This window comes from Hippopotamus amphibius, chromosome 6 (genome assembly GCF_030028045.1).
Source record: "Hippopotamus amphibius kiboko isolate mHipAmp2 chromosome 6, mHipAmp2.hap2, whole genome shotgun sequence".
NCBI classification, from domain to species: domain Eukaryota; kingdom Metazoa; phylum Chordata; class Mammalia; order Artiodactyla; family Hippopotamidae; genus Hippopotamus; species Hippopotamus amphibius.
The window spans coordinates 171,589,339-171,616,130 of NC_080191.1; the positions used below are offsets into that span (position 1 = coordinate 171,589,339).

A 26,792-nucleotide genomic window follows, 5' to 3' on the forward strand; every position below is an offset into this window, starting at 1 on the left:
AATGTAAGCGTTCCCAGCAAGTGCTTGGTACATAATAGGTGCTCTGTAAAATTTTAAGATAATTATACAAATAAGATACATGCTCTAGGTTGAAATGCTATTTCACCTGCATCTTTAAGGTGACACTTTGTAGAGTGCTTGGAGCAGATCCCTTCATGCCATGTCCCTGGAACCTGTAGTGCCTGTTCTTTCTCTTTAGCTGTTTAACTGACAGCTGAATTCAGAAAAGATAGCTACTGAAATCATCACTGATTCTTGAGTCAGAGTACCCGGATTCTTTGCATGAAAATTCTGTTATGCTCCTTGTTCAGATTAGAACATCGACACTGTATTTCTCAAATGAATTGTACGTGAAATAGAAGTGTAGGTTGCAGTTAATATAAAAAGGCAAATCACTGTATTGTAACAGAACCGTGGAGACAGTTTTAAGGGTAGGCAAAAAGTCAAAGGACCCTGATTAGTTAGCTCTGATTAGGAAAAGGATTTTATTGATGAACATAGTATGTTTTTGAGAGAATGGTCCTTCACCCTTCGATATCCTAGTTAATTAAAAAAAAAAAAAGAATGAAAGCGGATATGCATTTGTCCAGTCTTTTTTGAAGACAGTGCCACAAATGAGAAAGAAAATAAGCTGATGACGAGTTCCTTCCTTTTATGGGATGCAGTGTAAGGGATTCAGTGTAGAGTCTGTTGATTTGGTAACCCCCTTTTGTGCTTAATTTAGCCTTTTTTTTAAACATGTACTGTGCCTATTTTAGTTTTGGCTGCCTCGGGTCTTAGTGGCGGCGCCCAGGCTTCTCCCTAGTTGTGGTACCTGGGCTGCAGAGCGCACAGGCTCAGCAGTTCTGGCGCATGCGCTCTGTCGTTTGCCGCATGCAGGCTCTCTAATTGAGGTGTGCGGGCTCACTAGTTGCGGTGTGGGCTTAGTTGCCCCGTGGCATGTGAGATCTTAGTTCCCAGCCCAGGGATTGGACCCATGTCCCCTGCATTGGAAGGCGGATTCTTAACCACCGGACCACCAGGGAAGTCCCTGCTTAATGTAGTCTGAACTGTTAAACTGTTATTCTAGAGCACTTTTTTTTCAGGAGGTGGCTGGAAATTGGGGGTTTATATTAAGTTCAAAAATGGATAGATTAAAATGTTTACAAGTCAGGATAATGTTAACTTAGCTCATTGCTATTTTAAGTATATTTTACATTTTGAGATTCTAACTTAAATTTCTTTTTGGTGGGGATATACTGAAATCTGTCTATCCAGCCATTTTACTGATTTTAAAAACATTTTAAAACCACACTGTGGAAGATAGATTTATGTGATATTCTGAATTAGTTTTTAAATAGAAAACAGTTATGCCACAATTAGATGGTTTACCATTAATTAATATTACTTTAATTCTTGTATGCCTAAGTGCCATCATTGGGACATCAGTTACGTGATGTTAATATGCTTAGGTGTTAGTACCAGTTGTGTATTGGCTGACAGAAAAATGAAATGTGGAAATTGCCATGATTGTATGATGTTTACTTATTTTCAGAATTAGGTTGTTTGTTTTTTGGGGGGTTTTGTTAGTTTGTTTTCTTCAGATGATTCCTAGACCAACTTTCAAATCTTTAAAAATTTGAATCTAGTCTGTCTGGGATATTGTTCTTACTAGAGGTAATCGAACATTTTTTAGTGTTGTCTGTCTCAGAGCAGGAGTCTGAAATCTAATCTCTGGTAGCCAAGAAATTGTTTCCCACCTGTCATTTGCTGTTTCATCCTAAGGAAACTAGACTACTTTAAAAAATTACACTGTAAATGTATAATTTCATAACTTTACCAAAGAAAAGCCCAGAAAAAAAACGAAAGAACTATTTTTCCTTTTCTTTTGAGGGGGGAGATGGTGACCCCAATGTGTTACTTTTCCAGAGTTTCTGAAGTTTAAAATGGAGGCATTGAAGTTTCTCCCTGACCCCCATTCTGGGGAAAGAAAACCACTCTCTACTTATAGAAAAGTGAGGTTTAAAAAATTTGCTACCCAGAAGAATTACTACTTTCATTAGTTAACTTAAGGCCTTTTGGGTTTTTGCCAGTTTGATTTAACTGACATGTTTTCATGATACTGTGGCAACTTCACAGTTTTATTTAATAACCTAGTTTGTACTTCTTAGGTTGTGGTTTAGTCTCAGATGATTTCCTATAAAATAAAGTTTCCTGCGTAGTACATGGGTTCTTCTTAGACTGCTAAGTGAACTTTCTAACCTTCTATATGCCAAAGATATTCTTTTCTTTTTTCTTTTCTTTCTTTCTCTTTTTCTCTTTCTTTCTTTCTTTCTCTTTCTCTTTCTTTCTTTCTCTTTCTTTCTCTCTCTCTCTTTCTTTCTTTCTTTCTTTCTTTCTCTTCCTTCCTTCCTTCCTTCCTTCCTTCCTTCCTTCCTTCCTTCCTTCCTTCTTTTTTCTTTCTGGTTTAGTTTTTAAATTTTACTGTACCTTCATTTTATTACAGAAAGTTTCCTCGTTCTACCTATTTATAATCACACCTTACTTCCCCTGCTCCCTACCCTCCATAACTAACCCCTGACAAACACTAATGTGTTTTCCGTCTTTATAATCATGCCATTTTTGAGGATGTTAGATAAATTTAATCATGTAGTAAGTGACCTTCTTATTTCTTACATGCTCTAAAGTTTGTGATTGTTTCCATGTAATTATTTCAGTAATCGTTCTTGTTTCCCATTTCCCTTAATTAATTTTCCAGCTTAAGGATATTTTCACTTGGGATATATAGCCCAGTTACTGTTTTAACTGTAATCAATATGTTAATATAATGATAATCATTTACCATCAACCTCTTAATTTGTGTTTTTAATAGCTAATATTTATTGAGCTATTAAAATGTGCTAGGCTTTTTCATTAAGCAAAGACAAGTTACTCACGCAAGTTCTCTCATTCAACATTTGGTTCTGATATATGTTTTATGAATATTTTCATTTTACGGATGAGAATACCAAGTCTTAAGAGTTTAAATAACATCCTCAATGTCACACAGTTAAGAAATGCTGAGACCAGCACTATAACCCAGTTAGTCTGTCTCTAGAACCTGCACTCTTAAGTACTTGTAGTGCTTCTCATAATAATGAATGATCTTTTTTGGTTAGTGTAATATTTATTATACTTTGTAAAATTTGTTTGAGCCCCCGTTTTTATGACTTTAATTAAAGATAGAAAATCCCTTCTGTTATCAAGTGTGTATTACTTGGCCATGTGAACATTGTCATAGATGTTGTAATACCTAAAATCAATATTTTATTATATAGTATTAGATGTCATGATATCTAAATATCTAAATAATATACATACATATTTTGACCTAGATTTTATGAAGACTTCATTACTAAAATAATTGCCAGTTTCATTCTGATTACTAAGAACAGGAGATACCATTTTGTGAGTGTAAAGCACTTTCAATCCACTATCACGACAAATAATTGGTTTTGAGGAGGAGTTTTGGGGAACATAATCCTAGGCGAGAGAAAAAGCATAGCAGTATTAGGAATTGAAAGAAGACAATTTTGACTAGAGCTCAGAAAGTGAAGGGGAGGATTGTGAAGAAAGATCAGATATGAGGGAAAGGTAGGGGCCAGATGGTAGTGGACTGTGTGTGTGTGTGTGTGTGTGTGTGTGTGTGTGTGTGTGCGCGCGCGCGCGCACGTGTGTGTTTTCATCTTAGGAGGAGTAGGCTTTCAATGTGATCAGATTTACTTAATGTTAACAAAATCTAGCTGTGGTGTGTAATTGGAAAGAGAGGAGAGTGAATCCCATAGAGACTACTGTTAGGAGGATATTATTAGTCCAGGTCAGGGGATGATAGTATCTTGAACTTGAGTGATGAAAGTGGAAAGAAGTGGGCAGATCTGACAGGTATTTAGTAGGTAGAAGAGGGGTGTATAGCTAAGTTGTGCAGGCCCTCTGGCTTGCAAAACTAGATAAATGGAAGTGCCATTCATAGAAAGAGGGAATCTGGGTAAGGACTAAGCTGTGGCTTAGTGTGAGATGCGATGTGTTAGAGATCTTTGAGTGTCATAGAAGCGGGTCTGTTGAGTACGCAGTTTGGATGTGTGGTCTGGAGCTCAGGTTTGAGAGTAATTAAAGCTATGAAAATAGATGTTTCCCTTCTTGCCAAAGAAAAGAATATAGAAGGAGAAAAGCAGGGCACTTAGAAGGAAGCCGTGAAGAACTAAAATATCCGTGGTTGGAGGGAGGAGAGGGAGCTGGAAGGAGCATTGAGGAGCAGTCAGAGGCTGAAAGAGCATGAATGTCATAGAAGTCAAGGGAGAAGCGAATTCAGGGGAGAGAAAGGGATCACCTGGGTTGAATGCTGTTGAGAGGTCTGCCAAGGTAACTGAAAAGATTTGGTTGTATTCGGTAACCTGAAGGTGATTTTTAAGAACCATTTTGATGAAATAAGTGTAGAAGCCAGATTAGAATGGTTGAAAGGGAAGAAGAGGATTAGTTGAAACTTCCAAAAATCAGAGAAATGTATCGAGTCATTGTAAGCTGGTTTATGCATAAAGCTTATGTCTCTATCAGTTGCTTCTATATAATTTGCCCTAATAATTACCCGCATTTTTTTTTTAATTACCCGCATTTTAAGGAAGAATTCTTACCTGTAAACAACTTCGTGTGTGCAGTGTCAGAGTTACCAGTGAGAAACACTGCAGTGGGAGAAAAGTGGGGTCTCATTGGTAACCATTAAAATCGAAACTCCAGGCTCCTTGGGTACTGGAAAATTATCATTAGAAAATTATCATAAAAAATTATCATTGAGATTGTTTCTTCCTCACCGTGTTATTGCTTTCCTGAATTGTAAACAATATTTACAAAATCCTTGGTATTTTTCATGTAAGCCTTTCCTGTTCACCTTAAAATCACTCAAGTGCTGAATAGGTTGTCTTCCTTTTCCAGTAGAGGGGCTCTGGTCTTTAAGGGGGAAACAATCAAGGGATTTTCTGCTAAAGAAATTTCACTTAAGTGTTTTTATGTTTCTTAAGGAAATATATATATATCTATCTATCTCAGTCATTTTATTTTCATTTCCATTTTAGAGACATACCAAAGTACCAAAGTTGGGAACAAGATACAGAGCACATTATCACCATTACTTTTAACATAATATTTGAGAATAGTAGCCAGCAAAAGTAGGCAAGAGAAAAATATTATAGGTTAAAAATAACTATTTTTGCAAACAATATTATTGTAAACTTGGAAAACCTATGAGTCAACTGAAAATGACTACAGACCAGCAGATTCATTAAAATTGTGGAAAAACCATGTACTTTGTATGTATACACACGCAGAGTAGAAGATATAATGGAAGAAAACACCCTTTTAATAATACCAACAACAAGAAGTGCGGAAAATTCCATATTAGGAAATTATTAAAATACTATCAAGGACAGAAAACAAAACTTTATCCTCCCCCCTCTTTGTTCAGTGCGAAGAGTCGACATCATAAAGCCGGTTAAGTGTATCCGTTTCCCACAAGTTAACATCAATACTTCAGGCAGCACTCCCTTCCCCTGCCCCAGATATTAGAGAAGCTAATTCAGGAGTGATTTGGAAGGTGGACAAACAAGACAAAACCAGAGCAAAACAAAAGAAAAGAAGAACAGTGAGGGGGATTAGTCCTACCAAATGATGAGATACAAAGTCTTAATAACTAAAACATGTTGGTTCTGGCTTATTGATAGTCCAATAGAACAGAATAGAAGGTCTAGAAATAGACCCATGGAACTTACTATTGTATGATTATGATAAAAAATGTGATCAAGAAAAGCTGAACCTTGCAGTAAATGATGTTGGAAAAATTGGATCGCCATCTGGAAAGACAGAGTTTTATCCATCACATTCTACCTCAGAATGAACTCCAAATGTATCAGATTTAATGTAAAAGATGAAACTACGTATGTATCATTAAAAATACGGACAGATTGGAATGGGAAAGGTCTATCTAAATAACACTCAAAGTTTAATATCCATAAAACAAATGATTAATAAATTCATCTGTGTAAAAACTAAAACCCCAAGTAGCCAAACAACTCCACCCCCACTATTTAAAAGAAGAAAAGAAAGAAAAAAAAAACCTGGAACTTGTACAGACAAATGACCAGTCTCTTTAATAAAGCTCTTATAAATCATCAAAAAAGAGATCAGCAACCTAGTTAAAAAAAAATAGGTGAAAGGTGCAGACAGCTCGTAGAAAATGACACATAAGATGGTTGACGTCATACTGAAATATTGTTTTTTCACATATTAGATTTGTAGTCATGAGGAAGTTTAACAATGTAGTATATGGCAAGGTTATAGGGAAACTGTCACTCATACGTGGCTGATGGGGTGCACGTTAATATCCTGTGGAGATCAGTTTTGAAGGTGTATGTCAAAATCACAAATACAGTTATTTGACCGAGAATTCTGTTTTTGAGAATTTATCCTACAAATGTACCTGCAAATTTTGCATTGACAAGGTATCTATTACAGCATTATTTATAATAGGAAATGTTTGCAAATAATAGGGGACTGATTAAATAAATTGTATGTCTGTCCATCAGTGAATGATATCAGCTGTCAGAACAAATGAGCTTGCTCTTTTTCTACTGATCTCCAAGCTACTGAATTAAAAAAAAAAAAAGGATGCAAAACACAATAAAATATGCTATCTTCATATAAGAAAGAAGGAAGAATTACAAAAAGAATATGTACTCATTTTTGCTTATGCCTGTGTCAAGAAACTGGAAAGAAACAGACCCAAACAAATAAATGTGGTTACCTATGGAGGGGCAAAGATAGGAGGAAGGCCTTTTCCTGTGTACTTCTCTAGATTGTTTTGATTTTTTTTTTTGAATCATTATGTGATCTAATCCCTAAACAGACAAGGATCCTTAAATGACAAAACTTAAATTTTTAAAAAATGAATTAATTTTTTGGCTACATTTGGTCTTCGTTGCTTTGCGCAGGCTTTCTCTAGCAGCGGCAAGCAGGAGCTACTCTTCGTTGCGGTGCACAGGCTTCTCATTATGGTGGCTTCTCTTGTTGCAGAGCACGGGCTATAAACTTGTGGACTTCAGTAGTTGAGGTGTGTGGGCTCAGTAGTTGTAACTTGCAGGTTCTAGAGCACAGGCTCAGTAGTTGTGGTGCACAGTCTTAGTTGCTCCGAGGCATGTGGGATCTTCCCGGCCCAGGGATCCAACCCATTTCCCCCGCATTGGCAGGCAGATTCTTAACCAGTGTGCCACCAGGGAGGTCCCCAAAACTTAAGTCTTATTTCTGGAATGGCTAAAGAGAGAGAAGAAGAGGGAAAAAAATGGGAGGGAGAGAAAAAGATGTGAAGAAAAATGGTAGAGTAAAAAAGGGAAATAAATACTAAAGTAGAACAAAAGACAGAAGATTAAAAATAAGGATAACAAAAGTGGGTAATCAAAAAATAAATGACTACGGAAGATGAATTAGTGTTTACATTCACCTCTGGCTGACCTAGCCATCATAATTGTTCTATTTAGGGGGCCGTGAAAGTGTTTTGTTCTGTTTTAAGCAATAAAGGAATATTTTCACAAATTGCTTTTCCGACATTAATGTTTCTAGTACCTTTTTGTTAAAGTAAGTTTCTTAAGGTTGCTTCTGGTTAAATAAGCTTTTAATTCTTGATCATCTACTAATATGTAGCAAATAATTTAAGCATGATTTTTCTCCATTTAATTTATTTTGAATTTAATTGCTAGCTCCTTGTGGAAAGAAATCGTTCACTTTGCATGGTGTCAATTGTGCTATCATGCAGTATTAAAGTTGCAACTTTATTGAGATATAATTCACAATATGAAAAAACTCACCCCTTTAAAGTGTACAGTTCAGTAGTTCGTAGTCTATTCACAGAGTTGTACAACTGTCACCACAGTCTAATTTTTAAAATAACTTTCACCTTTCTGAAATCCCGTACCCATTCCTCCCAGCACTAGGCAGTCCTTAATCTACTTTCTGTCTCTGTGGATTTCCCTGTTCTGGACATTTCTAATGACTGGAATCATAGAGTAAGTGGTCTTTTTTTGCTTAGCTCCTTTCACTTAGCATAGTGTTTTAAAGGTTCCTTCCTGTTGTAGCATGTACTTCTGTTACTTTCTGTAGCTAAATAATGTTCCATGTATGAATATACCATATTTTCTTTATTCATTCGTTAGTTAAGGGACATTTGGATTCTTACTTTTTGGCTATGGTGGATAATGCTGTTATGACATTTGCTTTCGTGTGGAAATAGTTTTCAGTACTCTTGAGTGTATGCTTTAGAGTGGAATTGCAGAGTCGTATGGTAACTCTCATGTTTAACATTTTAAGAATCTGCAAAATTGTGTTCCAGAGAGGCTGCACCACTTTACAGTCCTGCCACCCAAGTACGAGGGTTCCAGTTTCTCTGCGTCCATGCTAGCACGAGTTACTGTCTTTTCTGTTTTAACTGTCCTGTTGGGAGTGGAGTTGGTGTGTCGTCATATTGACTTGCATTTCCCTAGTGAATAATGATGTTGAGTGTCTTTCCATGTATTTACTGGCTATTTGTATATTTTCTTTGGAGAAATGTTCATTCACATCCATTGCCTGTTATTAGATTGGATTCTTTATCTTTTTAGTGTTGAGATGTAAGAGCTTTTTTTTAATACACTGGATGCACATCCCTGTCAGACATATGATTTGCAAATGTTTTACCCCATTCCGTGGGTTGTCTTTTCACCTTTAAAAAAAACTGTAACCTGAAGGTTATCATTTTAATCATTTTCAAGCATACAGTATAGTGGCATGAAGTACATTTGTAACCTTGCATAACAAAATCATACACAAACAAAACCCTGTAGCCGTTAGGCAACAACTCCCCTTTGCTTCCTCTGCCAGTCCCTGGTAACCTTTATTCTACTTTCTATCCCTATGAATTTGCCTACTCTAGGTATTTCATGTAAATGGAATCACTCAGTGTTTGTCCTTTTTGTGTCTGGCTTCTTTCACTTAGCATAATTTCTTCAAGGTTATCCATGTTGTATCATGTATCAGAATTTCATTCCTTTTTATGGCTGAAAAATATTCCATTGTCTGTATATATCACAGATTGTTTATCCATTCATCTGTTGGTGGGTGCTCGGGTGGCGTCCATCCTTTGGCTGTTGTGAGTAATGCTGCTGTGCAGATCTCTGAGTGAGCCCGTTTGCACTTCTTTAGGGTGTGTACCCAGGAGCAGGACTGTCGGCTTGTATGGCTGTTCTAACGTTAAGATTTTGAGGAATTGCGCCAAACTGTTTCCCGCAGCAGCTACTACAGCATTTTGTCTTTTGACCTTCTTGATAGTGTCCTTCAAAGCACAAAAGTTTTTAATTTTGATGAGGTATATTTTACTTATTTTTTGTTTGGTTGCTTGTGCTTTTGGTGTGGTATCTAAGAAATCATTGCCTAATCCAAAGTCAAGATTTATTCCTATATTTTCTTCCAAGAGTTTTATAGTTTTAGTTCCCACAGTTGGGCCTATGATCCATTTTGAGTTAATTTTTGTATACAGTGTAAGGTGGGGGTCCAACCCCATTCTTTTGCATATGGGTATCAAATTGTCTCAGTATCATTTTTTTTAATATATTTATTTATTCATTTATTTATTGGCTGCATTGGGTCTTTGTTGCTGCGCGTGGGCTTTCTGTAGTTGTGGCAAGCAGGGCCTGCTCTTCATTTCAGTGCATGGGCTTCTCATTGCAGTGGCTTCTCTTGTTGCGGAGCACAGGCTCTAGGCTCGCGGACTCAGTAGTTGTGGCTCGTGGGCTTAGTTGCTCCACGGCATGTGGGATCTTCCCAGCCCAGGGATGGAACCTGTGTCCCCTGCATTGGCAGGCGGAGTTTTAACCCCTGCACCACCAGAGAAGTCCCCCTAGTATCATTGCTGAAAAAACTGTTTTTTCCCCTCTGAAGTCAGTCGACTATAAATGTAAAGGTTTATTTCTAGACTCTCAATTCTTTTCCTCGATGTGCATGTCTTTCCTTATGCCGTCACTGCACCATCTTACTTACTGCTGTAGCTTGGTTGTAACTTTTGAAGTTGGGGAGTCTGAGTCTTGCTGCTTGGTTCTTCTTTTTCAGGATTGCTTTAGCTGTTACAGACCCCTTGCATTTCCGTTTGAGTTTTAGGGGCAGGTTGTCAGCTTCTGCTTTGACCAGTGTGGGGTTTATTATTAGTAGTATTAACAGTATTAAAGTTTTCCAGTTCATGAATATCGTGTGGAGTTAATTGAATTCTAATAAGTTCACTAATTTTGTCTTTTATCCTCTCTCACTTTTGAAAAATGACTTTAACTTCTGATCTTAATGAGCTATCATATACAGTCTTTATTTCAAAATATGCACTTGTTCTTACTTCTTTTTAAAGTAATACTTATACTCTCCTTCCCTCTTCATGCTCGTTCTTCTGGGATCTTGTCCTTTTGACGATTCACCTAATATTCCCTTTCCTTTTCAGTTCAGTTCCCCACCCGTAACAGTTCCTTATCTCGAGTTGTCTCCTGTTACTTCTCATCTCCTTTTTCTCATTTCTTTCACTTTAAAACTTCCTAAATAAGTGGTCTTCTCTCCCAGCTTTTGTTGCTTCAGTAGTTATTCACTTACTAACCCCTTGGACAAGTACCTTACCTTTTCTGGACTTTATTTTTTGTAAAAATAAGCAAATTGGTTGAGATAAGTTGTGTTAGGTCTCCATTCTAGCCTCTGAACTCTGGAGTCCTTACTCAGACCCCCTGTGTACAGAAGTGGAGCTGTTCTGTGCAGAATTTTGGCAGCCTTAGAGCCATTTGCCACACCAGGATCAGCCTTTGGGGGCCTCTGTGGAGCCCCCAAGAGCACAGTTTGAAGTCATTGCAAAGTCCCTTCAGCCCTAAAATTTGATAACTCCATAGCAGTTACAGAAGTTGCATTCTTTATTTATTTATTTATTTGTTTGTTTGTTTGTTTGTTTTATTTTTTATTTATTGGCTGCATTGGATCTTCGTTGCTGTGTGCTGGTTTTCTGTAGTTGCGGAGAGCAGGGGCTACTCTTCATTGCGGTGTGCAGGCTTCTCATTGCGGTGGCTTCTCTTGTTGCAGAGCGTGGGCTCTAGGTGCGTGGACTTCAGTAGTTGTGGCACATGGGCTCAATAGTTGTGGCTCTCGGGCTCTAGAGCACAGGCTCAGTAGTTGTGGTGTACGGGCTTAGTTGCTCTGCGGCATGTGGAATCTTCCCAGACCAGGGCTTGAACCTGTGTCCCCTGCCATTGGCAGGCGGATTCTTAACCACTGCACCACCAGGGAAGCCCCAGAAGTTGCATTCTTGAAAGTTTCAAATAATTTACTTGTTGCCAAATTAAATTCTCTTCTTAGGCACTATTTCTCCGGTATATTTTATAGTATCTAAACCCTTAGTTGCTCTGTTATTCCTCACTAAATTTTCTTTCCTTGGCTTTAATCACATACACACAGTCTCTTTAAGGGCTACTCAGCTTAGATTCTAACACTTACAAGAAGCTTTCCCAAATCATACGAGCATGAAATAACATCTTTTTTTCCAATTATAATCCACTGTAATAATCCTTTATGCCATTCATGTGGCACTTAAAAGTTGCCCAAAGTATTTTGAGCTACATGAAGATAATTTAGGCCCAGATTCTGACCTAAAGAAATGTAATTTAGTAAAAGAATAGAGTTGTACAAAATAATTATTGAGATGAAAGTAATGAGTGCCATTGGAGAGGTATAGCTGAAGTTCTGCGGAAAGTTAAAGAAGATAAAGATACCTTTTCTCTGGGAGAATAGGGCAAAGTATCCCAGAGGAGATGGGTTGGGCCTTGAGAGGAGTGTAGTACCTGAACACACAGAGGTGGACTGAAGGCGAATCAAGGCAGAAGTAGGAAAGCATGAGATGGTAGCTTCTTTGGCTGGAGGATAAGGTTAAGGAGAGAACTAGTGGGTTATAAAGTTGTAAAGGTAAACCAGAGCTGCATATGGTTTTGTTAGTTGTTTCTTGTTTTCCCAATTACGTCATAAACGCTTTGAGGACAAGTAACACGTCTTATACTTTTAACCTCCCACAGAAGGGTTATGGGTAGAGGAGAAGTGTTCAGTAAAATTTTGTTGAATATATGAAAAGTAAAAAACAGTGGTTTCCCAAACAAATGTTATTCAAGATAACTTCTTGTCACACCCTTCTGTTTACTTAGGCTGTGGCTTTATCAGTAAAAACTATTTTAGATCTTTATAGTAATGGTTCCTTAAAGCTGAGAGGTACTTATGTGATGTAAACCAGAAACTGAGGGTGGTGTGGGGGTTGTGTGCCCAATTAACAGCACTCAATTTAGTACATTCCCTAAAGGATGTGGGAAATGCTGGTTTCAGCTGAGGAAAAGGAGTCAATATGAGTAAACATTACTTTTAAAACTTAGTCTCTAACTTAAGCTCTTTTTTATGTTTTAATAAGTTAGATTTTAAAAATATTTTCCTAGGATTCAGATTTCATTTAACCACAGATATCTTTGAAAAGACATGAAGAATTAAAAAGGTATACCCAAGAATTGTGTTGGACTGTATATAGGTAACATTTTGTTTGTTTGTTTGTTTGTTTGTTTTCAAAAAATTCTCTAAAATGTTTTTTGTATGATTGAAAGAAAGGTTAGAGACATCAGCTACTCTACTGAAACCCTGTTCATCTCACTGTTAAGTTCCTGGTGATATAGGTCTCTATGGAAAAGAGTCTATTATGTACACATGTAATAAAAGGTGGGAAATTGAGTATGTCTCCTTTCAACTTTTTCTTTCTGATGGCGTGTGCCAATCTCTTTCGTTTTTATAAAGCAAGATATGCTTGACAAATTAAATTGGAAGATATGTTTAGTATAAGGGAGACTTGTCATTTAAAAAGAACAAGGTATGGCAACATTCAAAAGCCATTTATTTAGAGGTTCTTGTGGTAAAGTAATTCATTATTTTATAATATTTGTTTTGTTTTAAACTTTATATATCATGTACTAGGTGAAAAGCCATTTCGCTGTGATGAATGTGGTATGAGATTCATTCAAAAATATCATATGGAAAGGCATAAGAGAACTCATAGTGGAGAAAAACCTTACCAGTGTGAATACTGTTTACAGGTAAAATGTGGTTTGAATTTTTTTTTTTAAATCACTTTATTGTGGTATGAGTGACATTGAAATTCTTCTATCTGAAATTGTTATAATCTAATAAGTTAAATTAGAAAATGTTACTAGTAAAACTATTTGAAGAACTTCCTAACTGTTGTTGATTTAATCTATAATAAACAGTTGGCTCAGCAGACTAGTTTGGAGTTGCTCATATTATTATACTTATATCTATCTTTATATTAATTCCTTTTTTTCTTTTCTTTTCTTGGTTGACCAAAACACAAACGAAAACAAAAAACTCACTTCTGAACTCTGAATTCCACAGTATTTTTCCAGAACAGATCGCGTATTGAAACATAAGCGTATGTGCCATGAAAATCATGACAAGAAACTAAGCAGATGCGCCATCAAAGGCGGCCTTCTGACGTCCGAGGACGATTCCGGTTTTCCTACGTCACCGAAGGACAGCTCGCTGCCAAAGAAGAAAAGGCAGAAAACTGAGAAAAAATCCTCTGGGATGGACAAAGAGAGTTCTTTGGACAAATCTGACCTGAAGAAAGACAAGAATGATTACTTGCCTCTTTACTCTTCAAGTACTAAAGTAAAAGATGAGTATATGGTAGCAGAATACGCTGTTGAAATGCCACATTCTTCAGTTGGGGGATCGCATTTAGAAGATGCATCAGGAGAAATACATCCACCTAAGCTGGTTCTCAAAAAAATTAATAGTAAGAGAAGTCTGAAGCAGCCATTGGAGCAGAATCAAACAATTTCGCCTTTATCCACGTATGAAGAGAGCAAAGTTTCAAAGTATGCTTTTGAACTTGTGGACAAACAAGCTTTACTGGACTCGGAAGGCAATGCTGACATTGACCAGGTTGACAATTTGCAAGAGGGGCCCAGTAAACCTGTGCACAGTAGCACTAACTATGACGATGCCATGCAGTTTTTGAAGAAGAAGCGATATCTTCAGGCAGCAAGTAACAATAGTAGGGAGTATGCGCTGAATGTGGGTACCATAGCTTCTCAGCCTTCCGTCACCCAGGCAGCTGTGGCGAGCGTCATTGATGAGAGTACCACAGCATCCATATTAGATTCTCAGGCGCTGAACGTGGAGATAAAGAGTAATCATGACAAAAATGTTATTCCAGATGAGGTGCTGCAGACCCTGTTGGACCATTATTCCCACAAAGCTAATGGACAGCACGAGATATCGTTCAGCGTGGCGGACACGGAGGTGACTTCTAGCATATCAATAAATTCTTCCGAAGTACCTGAGGTCACCCAGTCGGAGAATGTTGGATCTAGCTCCCAAGCATCCTCATCAGATAAAGCCAACATGTTGCAGGAATACTCAAAGTTTCTGCAGCAGGCTTTGGACAGAACTAGCCAAAATGATGCCTATTTGAATAGCCCAAGCCTTAACTTTGTGACCGATAACCAGACCCTTCCAAATCAGCCAGCATTCTCTTCCATAGACAAGCAAGTCTATGCAGCCATGCCCATCAATAGCTTTCGATCAGGAATGAATTCTCCACTAAGAACAACTCCAGATAAGTCCCACTTTGGACTGATAGTTGGTGATTCACAGCACTCATTTCCCTTTTCAGGTGATGAGGCAAACCATGCTTCTGCCACATCAGCACAGGACTTTCTGGACCAGGTGACTTCTCAGAAGAAGGCTGAGGCTCAGCCTGTCCACCAGGCTTACCAGATGAGCTCTTTTGAACAGCCTTTCCGTGCTCCATACCATGGATCCAGAGCTGGAATAGCTACTCAGTTTAGCACTGCCAATGGACAGGTGAACCTTCGGGGACCAGGGACAAGTGCTGAGTTTCCAGAATTTCCCTTGGTGAATGTAAATGATAATAGAGCTGGGATGACGTCCTCACCTGATGCCACAACTGGCCAGACTTTTGGCTAAAAAAAATGTGTAAATAATACTGGCACTTTAGAACAGATTAATCAAGAGTGGGGTTACTCTGTGTAAAATGGAGTGCTGTACAGATTTAAGAGCAATGAGTTAAAACAAGTTAAGCTGATATGAATAGCAAGATAATCCAATAACTGCATTTTGTTTGGTTAGTCAGCATTCTTTGAACTGCCTTACATGTTGTCACCTTTATAGAAGCAATGCATTTCTTGTTTTAGATCCGAAACTTGCTATTCCACCTACACCAAGTTTAAAAGGAAAAAAAAAAAAAAAAAAAAAACAGACTTTCGCACAATTGTTTCCTAACTGATAACATTGTACATTCTTAGGAGATTAGTAATTGTGTGAAATTTACACATATTGTTTCTAAGTTTTTCAGCATAGTCATGGCACTTCAGCAGGGGATCTGAGTATACTTTACAGACAGAGTGAACTTAAAAGTTTGAAGGTCAAGAGATTATGGCTTAAATAAATTAGTGTGTCCTGTAGGAGGAAGAAAAGAAACCAAGAAACCACCTTTAAAAAAGAGTGATATGCCATACACCCTTGATTTTCATTTCGCATTATATTGACATTTTTTTTTGAGAAAAGTAATAAAAATATAATAGTCTAAGACTCCACTATTTAAAAGCCTAATTACTTTAAAATATGCGTACTTTCAAACTTTTACCAAAATACATAACTGTTGAAGCATTCACTTCTCTATGGAAGTATGCATATTGGTGTCAGTTTCTTTGTACAGTTGTACCTAGATATTTTTTATGATTTTTCATGTGCAAGTATCAAGGTTTTGAAGTTTTAGTAAAAAGATATTCTGTAGATTACATTCCCAAGAACATAATGCTTATACAAAATGTATATTCCACATTTTAAAGCTTAATTGTATTTTACTTTACATATACATTTCAGTTAACATAGAGCACTTAGAATCTATTTGGTATTTTTGATTTCTCAAAAAAAATTTAGGTTTTTAGGTTTGATATGGTTGTATCATAATCATCTCATAACTGAAAATTTTAATTTTTGGCAAATAAAAGGAAATTGGGTGTCTTTGGAACTGTAAAACCTGGTTTAATCCTTCTCTTTCTAGAATCTTGATAGATTGAATAATTAAACAGTATCCAGAGAAGTTAAAGAAATGGGCATTTTAATTGCTTATTTTATCTTGAGTTACTTTTTAATGAACACTGCTCATTACAATTTTACAAACCAAAAGTGTTTACTAATTCTAGTAACTACAGTTTCTTTTTCAGCTTAGATGAGTGATCGGAAACTTTTTGTTGCATTTCAAAATCTAAATAAACTACAGACTTTATCCTTATACCACGAATGTTTTTTTTTTTTAAATACTTTGTCTTAAAATAATACAGCATGGTACAATAAATAGTGCTTTTATATATATACATATTATATATATATATACACTTTTCTAAAGAATGATGGTTTGAGTTACATATTGGACAGTTTTAATTTTTGGAAAATAACATTAGTTATATTGATTTCATTATCCTGTTTAACTTCTTCCAACTTTTTGGTTTTTTATTTAAATTTCAACCCTCTTTGTCACAATGCACACATATGGATATAGCACCAGTGATCATCTAAAGTTGATACCCTTGGAAGATGCAAGTGTATTGTTAATTTCCATTTTAACTTTTGTATTGGCCTTATAGATCTGCAGTCTTTGTTTCAGTATAGAATGTTATACATTTAAATTATTTTTTTCTTTTATTTAATGTTCTCCCAAGACTGTTCTCATAAAGAAAGGGAACAAAGAAATTTCTGCCTTTAACATCTTTTATGTTTATGTTGAATATATGGTGTTTTTATGATAAGGACTATAAATTATGCTTAACGTGGGTTTCCTCTACACGTTGGTTATGAAACTTTGCTTGAAATATTAATTTTCCCATTCGACGGCTTTCTTTGCTGCCAGTTTTTTCAAGAATTTAGACTAGTAGACATTGAAATTCTGCCATTATTGGCTCTTTAAGAATTGCACACCACAACCTCAAGGAGGCCTCATTTAGGCGAGAACTGTGCTCTCCCCAAGTATATAGGTATCTGTGTTTTTGTCATACTACTATTGGATGATAGTAGGGATTTATTTTGCGTTTTTTTTTTGTTTTTGTTTTGAGCCTGATCAGAATTTCCGTTCTGTTGAGAACTTGGTACGGAAGAAAGTTTTTCGTTTGTTTGTGTTAACGTCAGCAGCACAGTTTCGGGAATGTGGCCCTACTGCTGAGCAGGAAGCTAAGGAAGGAGGCCTCTGAAAGCAGCAGTCATGCAAGCAGAAGTTCAGGTGTTGTGTTCCCGTGTTCACCACATCTCTTTACATCTTACATAATGGCAGACTTTTCTACCACATTATAAGCATATTTTGAGCTAAGTGATACTTTGGCATAATTTACTGACTTACCACTTTTTAAGTATAGTCATTGCTCTCTTACTGTGAAATTCTACATGCCTACCAGAGTTACCTTGTATTATCATCATATGAGAAACATCTCAGCAGTTTGGGTTTCCCCACTTTGCTTCAGAGAGTTATTTAATTTCTATCTGGTCATTAGTAGAGTAAGCAAGTAGCCTTTTGTGCTGCTGTAAATCAGAATATTGAGGATATCCTTTTGCAATTTGTTTTTTCATTTCTCTTGGTGAGCAAGTTGTTCTATGAAAACATGCTCTTACACACTTAAACTCGTCAAAGTGTGAGTGAGGTGTGCTTTCTTAGGACCTGTTCCCACCTTGGAAACAGATCACGTTAGATAAAGGAATTACTCTTGAACAGCTTGTAAAAGCGTGTTTTGTTTTGTTTTTAAACTTATTGCGCGCATATTTCATTTGGTTCAGAATATTTGAAGTGGCTCTTAAATTTTTTGGATCTACTTGCAGATTTTCTAGTTGAAACCGTAGAACTCCATCCTTTAGCTCTGGCTGAGTGAGGACTGTCAGTGGTCTGGTAATTTTCTCGTTTTGAGAGGCAAAAGAGGCCTTGTGCTCAGGGTAGGCTTTTATTTCCATAGGCCAGAGAAACTTGCAAAGTGCCAGCTAGGTTAGATCTTTTGCCACTTCTTTCATTTTATTAATTTGGATTTTTAAAGGGCTGTTTAAAAAAAATTTTTTTAAAAGCCGGGAAACTTTAAAAGTAGGTATTACTGTAAAACTACATTTCTTAGACTTAGAACATTTTGAACTAGAACTCGTTTTTTCACAGTATATTTACTTGAAGAAGCACTATTATAATCAGTGAGAAACTTTTTGACTCTGCAATTTAATTTAAACTTTTTCCGTTTCAAATTGCTTTATTTCAGGGAAATAATTTTCCAGTTGTTTTTGCTATATTCTGCAAATAAAAAAAACCTATGTTTCCTTTTTCACTTAAACTTTGGTAGGAAACAAAGCAGACAAACATTTCTTGTTGTGTTTGTTGCTTTCTTTAATCCAATGGATAAAAAAGTAAAACCCTGTAAACATTATTTTATTTTTTTATGCAATACCATGCTGTAAATATGGTTCATCAAATAAGGATGTACCTATGATTGAATCTTTAATTCTGCACAGTTAGAGTTTATATATAAACGTGTCTTGACAATCAAGGACTTTTATGTGAGTCTTCCTTTATGATGTTTATTAATGTTATGCATTCCATTTGTTTTGAAGTGAGTACCAATGTGCTAATTTGTATTGTCTGAAAGTATGTAATGTTTTTACAGCTTGTTTTTAAGAACCTGTAAATATGTACAAACAAATCCCAGTACTGCTTTATGTTAGAAGGCATATGATGTTGTACTGTATGTAAGCAATAATACATAGCAGTGCTGGCTTTACAAGTAGCATCAGGAAAGTTCTAAAAACATTTCAGTTACTAATTATCTTTATTTCATTTAATAATGATTATCTTTAATCAGTTTTTATAAGCAAATTCCATTGTTCCTCCTATTGGAACGTAACACTGTTTACACAGCATAATTGAAGTTGCAGGGGAGACAGGCTAAATCTGACTTCATCTGTGCTCACTTTCACTAAGCATTGAATGGCCTTACCACTCTTCTGCAAGATGGAGGAAGACCGCAAAACTTAGTGCCCATCACACTGAAGGAAGGGGGTGTGTTTTTTTTTCCGGCTTCTGTACTGCTACCTAACGTTGTGGTTTGCTTTGGATTTCAATATTTGTTCCTGTTTTAGATTCAAGCCCATAAGTTTTGAGGTGACTTCAGCTCCATTGTGAAATAGTTCTCTTCGTATTTCATAGCTACATTTCAATAATTCTAAACTTTCTATTTTGATTTTTAGATACTTATTTTTCAATCTTGATTTCTCAGCTGATCAGATGAATTTATTCAACTTCAATACAAAGACAAACCTATTGTAGTTTGAATTGAGTAGATATTATACTGTACAGAATAGCTAACTATTTGAACACACACATCACTGCTTTAGAAATAAAACCGCCAATTTATAAATGTATATGACCTACATTTTATAGGAAAAATGTTTTTAAATGCTAGTCATTTATATAATGTGCTTTGAAGGATTTGCTAGTCCACTTCTGTCACTTTTTAGTACACTGGTATCTTTTATATGTAATGTATGCTTTTTATTGTAGCAGAGCATTTCAGTAGAAAGAATTTTGCAACAATATGGGGGAAATTTTTCATTGTTGGATTTGAATTATACTGGATTTTATCTGTGTAGTCTTACTTGTCTTTATTTTAATGCTGTCTGGAAGGGAACTTGGTATCCAAATAAAGCAGGTAACCTCATTTTACTTCAAGGGCATACTGTGTAGTGCTGAATTTAATCTGGAAATCTGATGATTTTGAAAAGAAAAATTTATAAAAACTGTACAGAAGAAATTAAATGTGTAATGGAAATCCTGATGGTGGAGCACGTTGAATTTTCTGATATATAGTGTTATTTTCCTGGGACCCCCATGCCTTCTTTGTATTTCAACTAATAAAGGAAAAACCTTGTCATTGAAACTTGTAGGATAATAGGATATTCTGATTATACAGTATTACTTTTCCTATCCCATTTTCTGACCCTTTCTCAATCACTGTATATTTTATTTTCTATTTGCTATTGATAATTAAACATGTACATAATATAGACACTGTTGTATAGAACTGAATGAATTGGGTTGCTATGCTTGAATGGGTAACTAAGCAGAAATATGGATACTGAGAATTTATAAAATGCCAGAACAAATTTATAGGAGAAAGGGGGGCATCACGTATGTCCTGGAAGATCATAGCCGATGTTTCTTCAGCCCTCTGGGAAATCAGTGGGAAAGAAACTACAAACTCTGTATCTGACGCAAGTGGGTCTTTCCTTCTCCACCTCCCCTCCAAATATATAAGCACTAAATTTCAAAGTCTACTCAGGTGAAAATTGCTTTGCAATGAAACTTATCACATTGAAATTTTCACTGTTAAATGAAAAGATGTTTGTGATATTTTTAAATACAAACTTTCACATCAATAGTCAGCAGCGGCCTGGCAATTGAAATTCGGTAAGTCAGTTATTTTAAAATACATTTTACCCTCCAAATAGAATTATTTTTAAACAATTAGGAGGATTTTTTGTTGTTGTTTAAATGCATATTTTATTGTCATTGTAAAAATAAAAATTTGCTTGACCCCATGTTATGCCACAAATGAGTTGCTGAGCCTTTATGATATAATGAAAGCTTGTTTCATGCATAATTCATGGCACACAGAAATGTTCTTTAAACTGACCTATTCATTGAGAGGTTTAATGAGTTTCACAGCTTCTGGCATTATTGTCATGTAGTTAACCTTGCCATTTGGAGTTTATAATAACCATTTTGTGTATTGTGATACTAAAGGAAGTTGTTTTTGTTTTATTTTTAATTGAATTATTAGATAATTTATATTTGCAAATTCTGCATTTTAAATGTGGACACTGGCTGTTTGAAAAATAAAATCAGAATACAGTTTTATGAGTAATTTCCTAGCTGAATTTTTCACAATATTCTGAACCAAATAACTCATGGTAAATATTTTAAAACGGTGGTAAGATTAATATTAAAAAAGAGAAAAAAGGATGTCTGTATGGAATGAACCATTTGTTACACACAGTGAGTGACAATGAGCAGGGCCTTTACTGTGGTTTTGTGTAGAATGTTATTTATTAGGCAGTTCTAAAATACAGGAGTTAAGTGTTATGACTAACACTTAACTCCAGTATTTTAGACTTGAAATAAGCTTAACATAGAGCTAAGAGTAAGGGCATAAGAACATATATGATTTTTTTTCTTTATAGATAAGATTTAGTTATAATCATACATGGGATTTTGTTTGTTTTTTTGTATTTTTTCCTGTTAGTGAAGATTTGTTTTCATGCATCTACCTCCTTACCAGTCCCCCTCCCTATTTTGTGACCAGTGGGACACATTGTAAGAAAGTGTCTGCAGCTGGGAGTGCAGTCTGGGTCCCTGGGACAAATGGAAACTAACTGGCTTTGCAGCTGCTAATCCTGGGACCCTGACTTTATTAGCGTGGTGCTTTAACCAGTTACACATAGTCATACCGCCTGTCGTCTGTGACCTGTTTCCTAGATCACACTTTTTCTTGAATGGTGAGGAATCGTAGGGAGAGGGGTGGTGAGACACTCTATGTGATAGTTCGCCCACCTCTGAAGATGACAGAAAACACTGAAGTCAGTTGAATTAATGTTGTTGAGTCTTACTTGACCATTTATCATGCCCAAAAGGAGTATGAAGATTTTGTTGATTGTGTGTTTGGATAGACTTAAAAATTTTTTTTCAGAGTGCTGGCAGTTTTCCCCCCACTTTGATGAAACTGATATGGTATTGGGATAAATCATACTCATTTGATGTATAAAGAATCAATGGAGCGAAAGAGTTTTAAGTGAACGAAAGGTAAATTTTGAGTCTCATGATTTTAGTTCTTTTGTCATTTTCAGATGTCCTTAAAAGGACATTTATAGTAAAAACATTTTACAAACACACTCATGCAGATGTACGTGCATATGAATAAGAGCTGGAATGTGATACTGTAAATGAGAGTGACATTTTCAAAGTGATGTTTCAAACTACTAGGAAAACTCAAGGTTAGAAATGGACTTGAATTGTGAAGTAGAGAACATTTGAGCCTTTGCATATTTACCCATTTATACAGATGAAGTCTTAAAGTTGTAACTTCCTTCATTTTTTTGTAGCTTATCCCATTGTTAATAAGATTCTGAAACTATGATGCGTGTGTCAGGGTGGCGAAGGGGGCCAAGGAATGTGTTGTCTGTGATAGCAATTGTGTTTTCTGTTGATTTGAGCCCTTGTGGGCATGGTATTCAGCATTGATCATCTACTGAGTAACAGGCATTGTGCTGGATGCAAAGAATAGGTGGTCAAGGCTACTAGTATATATTTGAGCAGCTGAAAGGCATCTGTTGCAGGATGGTATCAACTACGGTATGCAGGATTGTACTTTATTAAAGCAAATTCTGTGTTAAGTTGGGTGCTATGCTGAGTAATTTATATGTCATTCCTCAACAAATGGGTAAGTAGTAGTGTTTCTTATTTTAGGATAGTTCTCTAGACAATTTTAATAAATTGGTCCCAGAAGATAGAAAGTATATATGGACAAATACAGTGGAAATAGAGAATATTGTTAAAAATCATCCCCTAGTTAAAATATCAAACTTAGGAATAGGATTCACACCTGAGCTGTGGAAATGAGGTAGTAGGCTTTGTTCAGAAGGAACTGACCTGTTATAGAAACAGAAGATTAATACTCTGTAGGAATTCACGACCTGAGGGTAAGAATGCCTGAGAGGATCACCTGTCCCTCAATGGGGTTTGGAAATGGAGGGTTCTTTCCTAGCAGTAGGAGAACCAACGCTTTTAGGCATTCTAGCACAGTCTTCATGAAACGGTGTTAATATTATTATAAACACGTTGAAATCATACTACTGATTAGTACTCCCAGATGCGGTTATGATACTCTTGATGTCAGGTAACTTCCACTAGCTCCTAATGACCTGGTATTCTCCTTTCCTTAGCCATTTCCTTCAAGGTGCATAGGCCACTGTAAAATTTATCTTGAAACCTCCAGTAGGGTGGTTTTCCTTTGTTTCTTTGTGGGCACTCCAGCACTGTCATGTAACTTGTGTCAGTGGCAGTATGAGGGTTAAGACTGATGGCTAGAGCACGGAATTACACGTTAGAGGACATAGCTGAGTAACCACGTTCAGAACACCTCGCAACGGCACGGGAGACCCTGGCTGAGCGCAGCTGTCCTGCGCAGCTTGCGGAGGTGGCCCCCAGGACGTGGGGGCGGCGTGTGACTTTGCCGAGGACGCTCACGAGACAGCAGGGCTGCTGTGTGGTGGTACTCTGCACGGGCAGGTAAGGAGCAGTCAAGTAAGCAAGGGACCCAGGCCTGCAAGCTCTGGCTCAGCCTTGATCTGTCTGTGTGACGCTGTACAAGTCACTTGCCTTTCCCCGAGTCTCAGTGTTTTTTCATCGGTAAGAGGGGCATAATAAAACCCCCTGTGAGAGTTGTTGTGACTGTCAAATCATTTGAGATATTTTGTAAACTTACAAAAGCACAAATATTCCCTAGTTTAAATTTTAGAAGTGACACAAAGGCAAGATAGAGCAGAGTTGGACAAATGTTTGGAAACGTCATTTCATGTAAAGCAGCACATGGAGTAAATTCCTGACTTACTGACAATATGTTTCAAAAGATTAAAGAAGGTATGATAGGATCTGTCTGTCTGGGCTTAACTGACCAGCAAAGAATAACTAGTTAGTGAAGTGGAAGTGACAGAAATTTTGTAACTTTATAATTCCATTATCAGACCCTGGAAGGGATGGGACATTCCGGAGAACGGTGTGTGTTGCTGTGAATGAGAAACAAAGTCAGTAGACTTCCAGAGGGGGGAAAAGTCATCCTGCAAAAGCAAGAATATATTGAACTTTCAAATCCCAAGCTATTGGTTAATCATGAGCAGGGAGCAAAGTCACGGACAGCAAGATTGGAGGGCCTCGGCCAGCCTCACCAGGTGGGAGGGAGGGAGGGATGCGTGTCTGTGTGGATGCGGTGGGCCTGCACACTCACCTTTTCCTCTTACGTTTATTTTTCTTTCACCATTTCTGTTTATTCTCCACTGTCTCCTTTGTGGTCTTCCTCCTGAGCGGCTATATGGTATGTGCTATATAACAGGTGTACGTCAACCAGAAACAACTGATTGGTGGTGTGTGGTGCCTGGCCTCTCATACAAGTTAGGTTTATTTATCGTACATGTTTTCTAGTATCAATATTTCAGGAGAATTCAAAACTGTTGGTTAGGAAAAGATGGTGAGACTCCTGGATTCGTTTGTAGGCTCCGTGAGGGCATTTTGTTCACCGTGTGTAGAACCATGCCTCACACGTAAGCAGCGATGAATGAGTGATTGAACAATGTTATGGGGTAAAAGAGGCATTGGTAGTGACGGTATTAGCAACGGTGGTGGTGGTTTAATGGCATTAAGGTGATGCTGTGATCAGGGAGCCCAGAAATGACGGATTTCTGCACTCAACCACGCACTTCTAACAAGATCCCCAAAGGAGATGCACGTAAGGATCAATGGCTGGTAGGAAGCAAGGTGTCTTCTTATGTGCCGCACTTCTGTCCCCTAGCCTCACGTAGAAATGTGCCAGAGTGTGTGGCCAGGACTGCGGGCCCCTAGAGCCATTTCCTTCCCCTTGGCGCCTAACAGCCCTGTGGCTGCAGAGAAATGAGAGCATCCCAGTGCGTGAGAAGAGTCAGAAACAGGACAGCCAGGACTTCATCAGTGAGCAAGTGGGTCCCGGCCTATTCTTCACCCCGACTGCATAGGAACAAAGAGCTGTGTCCACGTGTGTGGCCCAGTAAGTGTTCTATGATCTAGTCAATCAGGTGGGCAACTCACGGAGGCAGGACTTGAGCCCTCCTCCCTCGATCCCTGCCGCAGCCCAAGCTACCCTCAAGTCTTGCCCAGACTCCTTCAAGTTTCTGCACAGTCTCGATGGCCTGCAGGTCACAACCAAGCCTTCAGAAGTGCCTCGGCTGCTGTTTGGGTAAACGCTAAGCTCTCACCCTGGGCCTCGTGGTTTTCCGCAGCCATGAGCGCCCGCCTCCCGCTCGGCGGCCTCTCATCCTCCGCTCTTCCGCTGGTGAACTGCTTCCGGCCTCACACTTGGTTATGACCCCTTCTGCCACGGACACAGGCTTCTCTAGTGACCTCCCCACCCCAGTTTCAGCCGCAGTATCACGTTCTCAGTCAAGCTTATCCGGATCTCCCTGGTCAGGTCATAACCACCCTCCCCGTGCCACCCCGCGTCGTGGGCCACCCTGTACGGCGCTCTCCTAGCATAGTCGGCTGCTAGGAACGTGTGGACACGTGCTTTCCTGCCTGCCCAGAGCCACCTTGCTCCCCACTGTGTATCAGCACTGGGCACGGTGTGTGTGATCCACAAACGCCTGGAGGATGTGGTTGAAGGAGGGCATCCAGGCCCTCCAAGTTACACCTGAGGTGCCAAGGGGGCCTGCAGGTGGTGCAGGAGCCGCACTGCCAGGGCGTCGGAGGCTCTGTAGGTAGCAGCCATGTGACCAGAAGACGGGTCGTGTGGATTTCAAAATGGGAGCAAAGAGTGGATTTTGAAAACAACAGATAGAGGAGCTGGATTTCAATCCCCAGCAAATTCTAGAATGTTCATAACAATTCTGCCAGGTAGGCTTGACAGGTCTCATCGTTAACTCTGTGTCACACACGAGGCCACTGAGGCTCAGACACATTAAAGACCTTGGACAAAGTCACATGGTGGAAAAGAAGATCTGGGACTCAAATTCAGACCTACATTTTCTCACCTAGACTCTTGAAGGTCTGAGATCGGGCCTTACGTATATGATGTTTAAACAAAGGCTGAATGCTAATTGCATTGCTGCCACAGTTCAGTAAGGCTGCCACCCCATAAAACAAACTGGACCCTGTCCATTAGGCTTCTCTCTACATCCCACGTTTTCTTATGGTGCCACCAGGTCCTGACTCACGCCAGATGCCAGGTGGCTGATGGAGGGAGAATGCCTTTCTCTTGTCTGAGGGCAAACCCCCAGAGTCAACAAATGGCTTACTTAGGTCCTGGAGGAGAAACCTGCTCAACGGGAGCTGGGGACACCTGACAGCTGGACAGTGGCGGCCCCTCCCTCTCCACTCAGCCCAACTGGGGAAGCCAGAGCAATACTAGTCTTCCCGGGGTCCTGTCCCCACTTTCCTGGGAATGGAGAGATCTCAGGCTGTGTGAGGGGCTGGTACCTCGATCAGGTTTGTGTCTCCAGACTCACGCCAACCCTAACCCTTCCAACTCCCAGTAACACCTGACAGCCTTTCTGACAGACTTCCTTTTTGGCTCTAGGGTTCTTGGAAATGCATTTTAAAATCCAGAAAGAAGGAATACCTTTTTCTGCCGCATCTCTTCACCGGGATTAGAGAAGCTGTATCGCATACAGGAGAGGGTCTGGTATTGGAACTAAACCTGGTTTAGTTTCAAATCTTGACTTTCTCCTCAGAGCCAGCACACTTTTCTGAGTGTGTGCAGAATATCTGCGCTTTTTTAGATAGGCAAGTGTGCACCAGGGAGGTACGTCATGATGACCAACTAAAAATAATTTTATATATATATATATATATATAT

At 38.1% G+C, this 26,792-nt stretch overlaps 1 protein-coding gene across 15 annotated transcripts in view; it reads left to right on the forward strand.

Moving 5' to 3' along the window:
- The window catches only part of ZNF148 (zinc finger protein 148), a 122,939-nt gene extending 102,735 nt beyond the window's left edge, over nucleotides 1-20,204 (forward strand). For all 15 annotated transcript variants that reach the window (XM_057739968.1, XM_057739967.1, XM_057739971.1 and 12 more), the window contains 2 exons: nucleotides 13,051-13,169; nucleotides 13,486-20,204. In XM_057739968.1, the coding sequence (XP_057595951.1) occupies nucleotides 13,051-13,169; nucleotides 13,486-15,084 (1,718 nt within the window). In that variant the 3' untranslated portion in view covers nucleotides 15,085-20,204. The remainder of the gene's footprint in view (nucleotides 1-13,050; nucleotides 13,170-13,485) is intronic.
- Nucleotides 20,205-26,792: the final 6,588 nt, after the last annotated feature.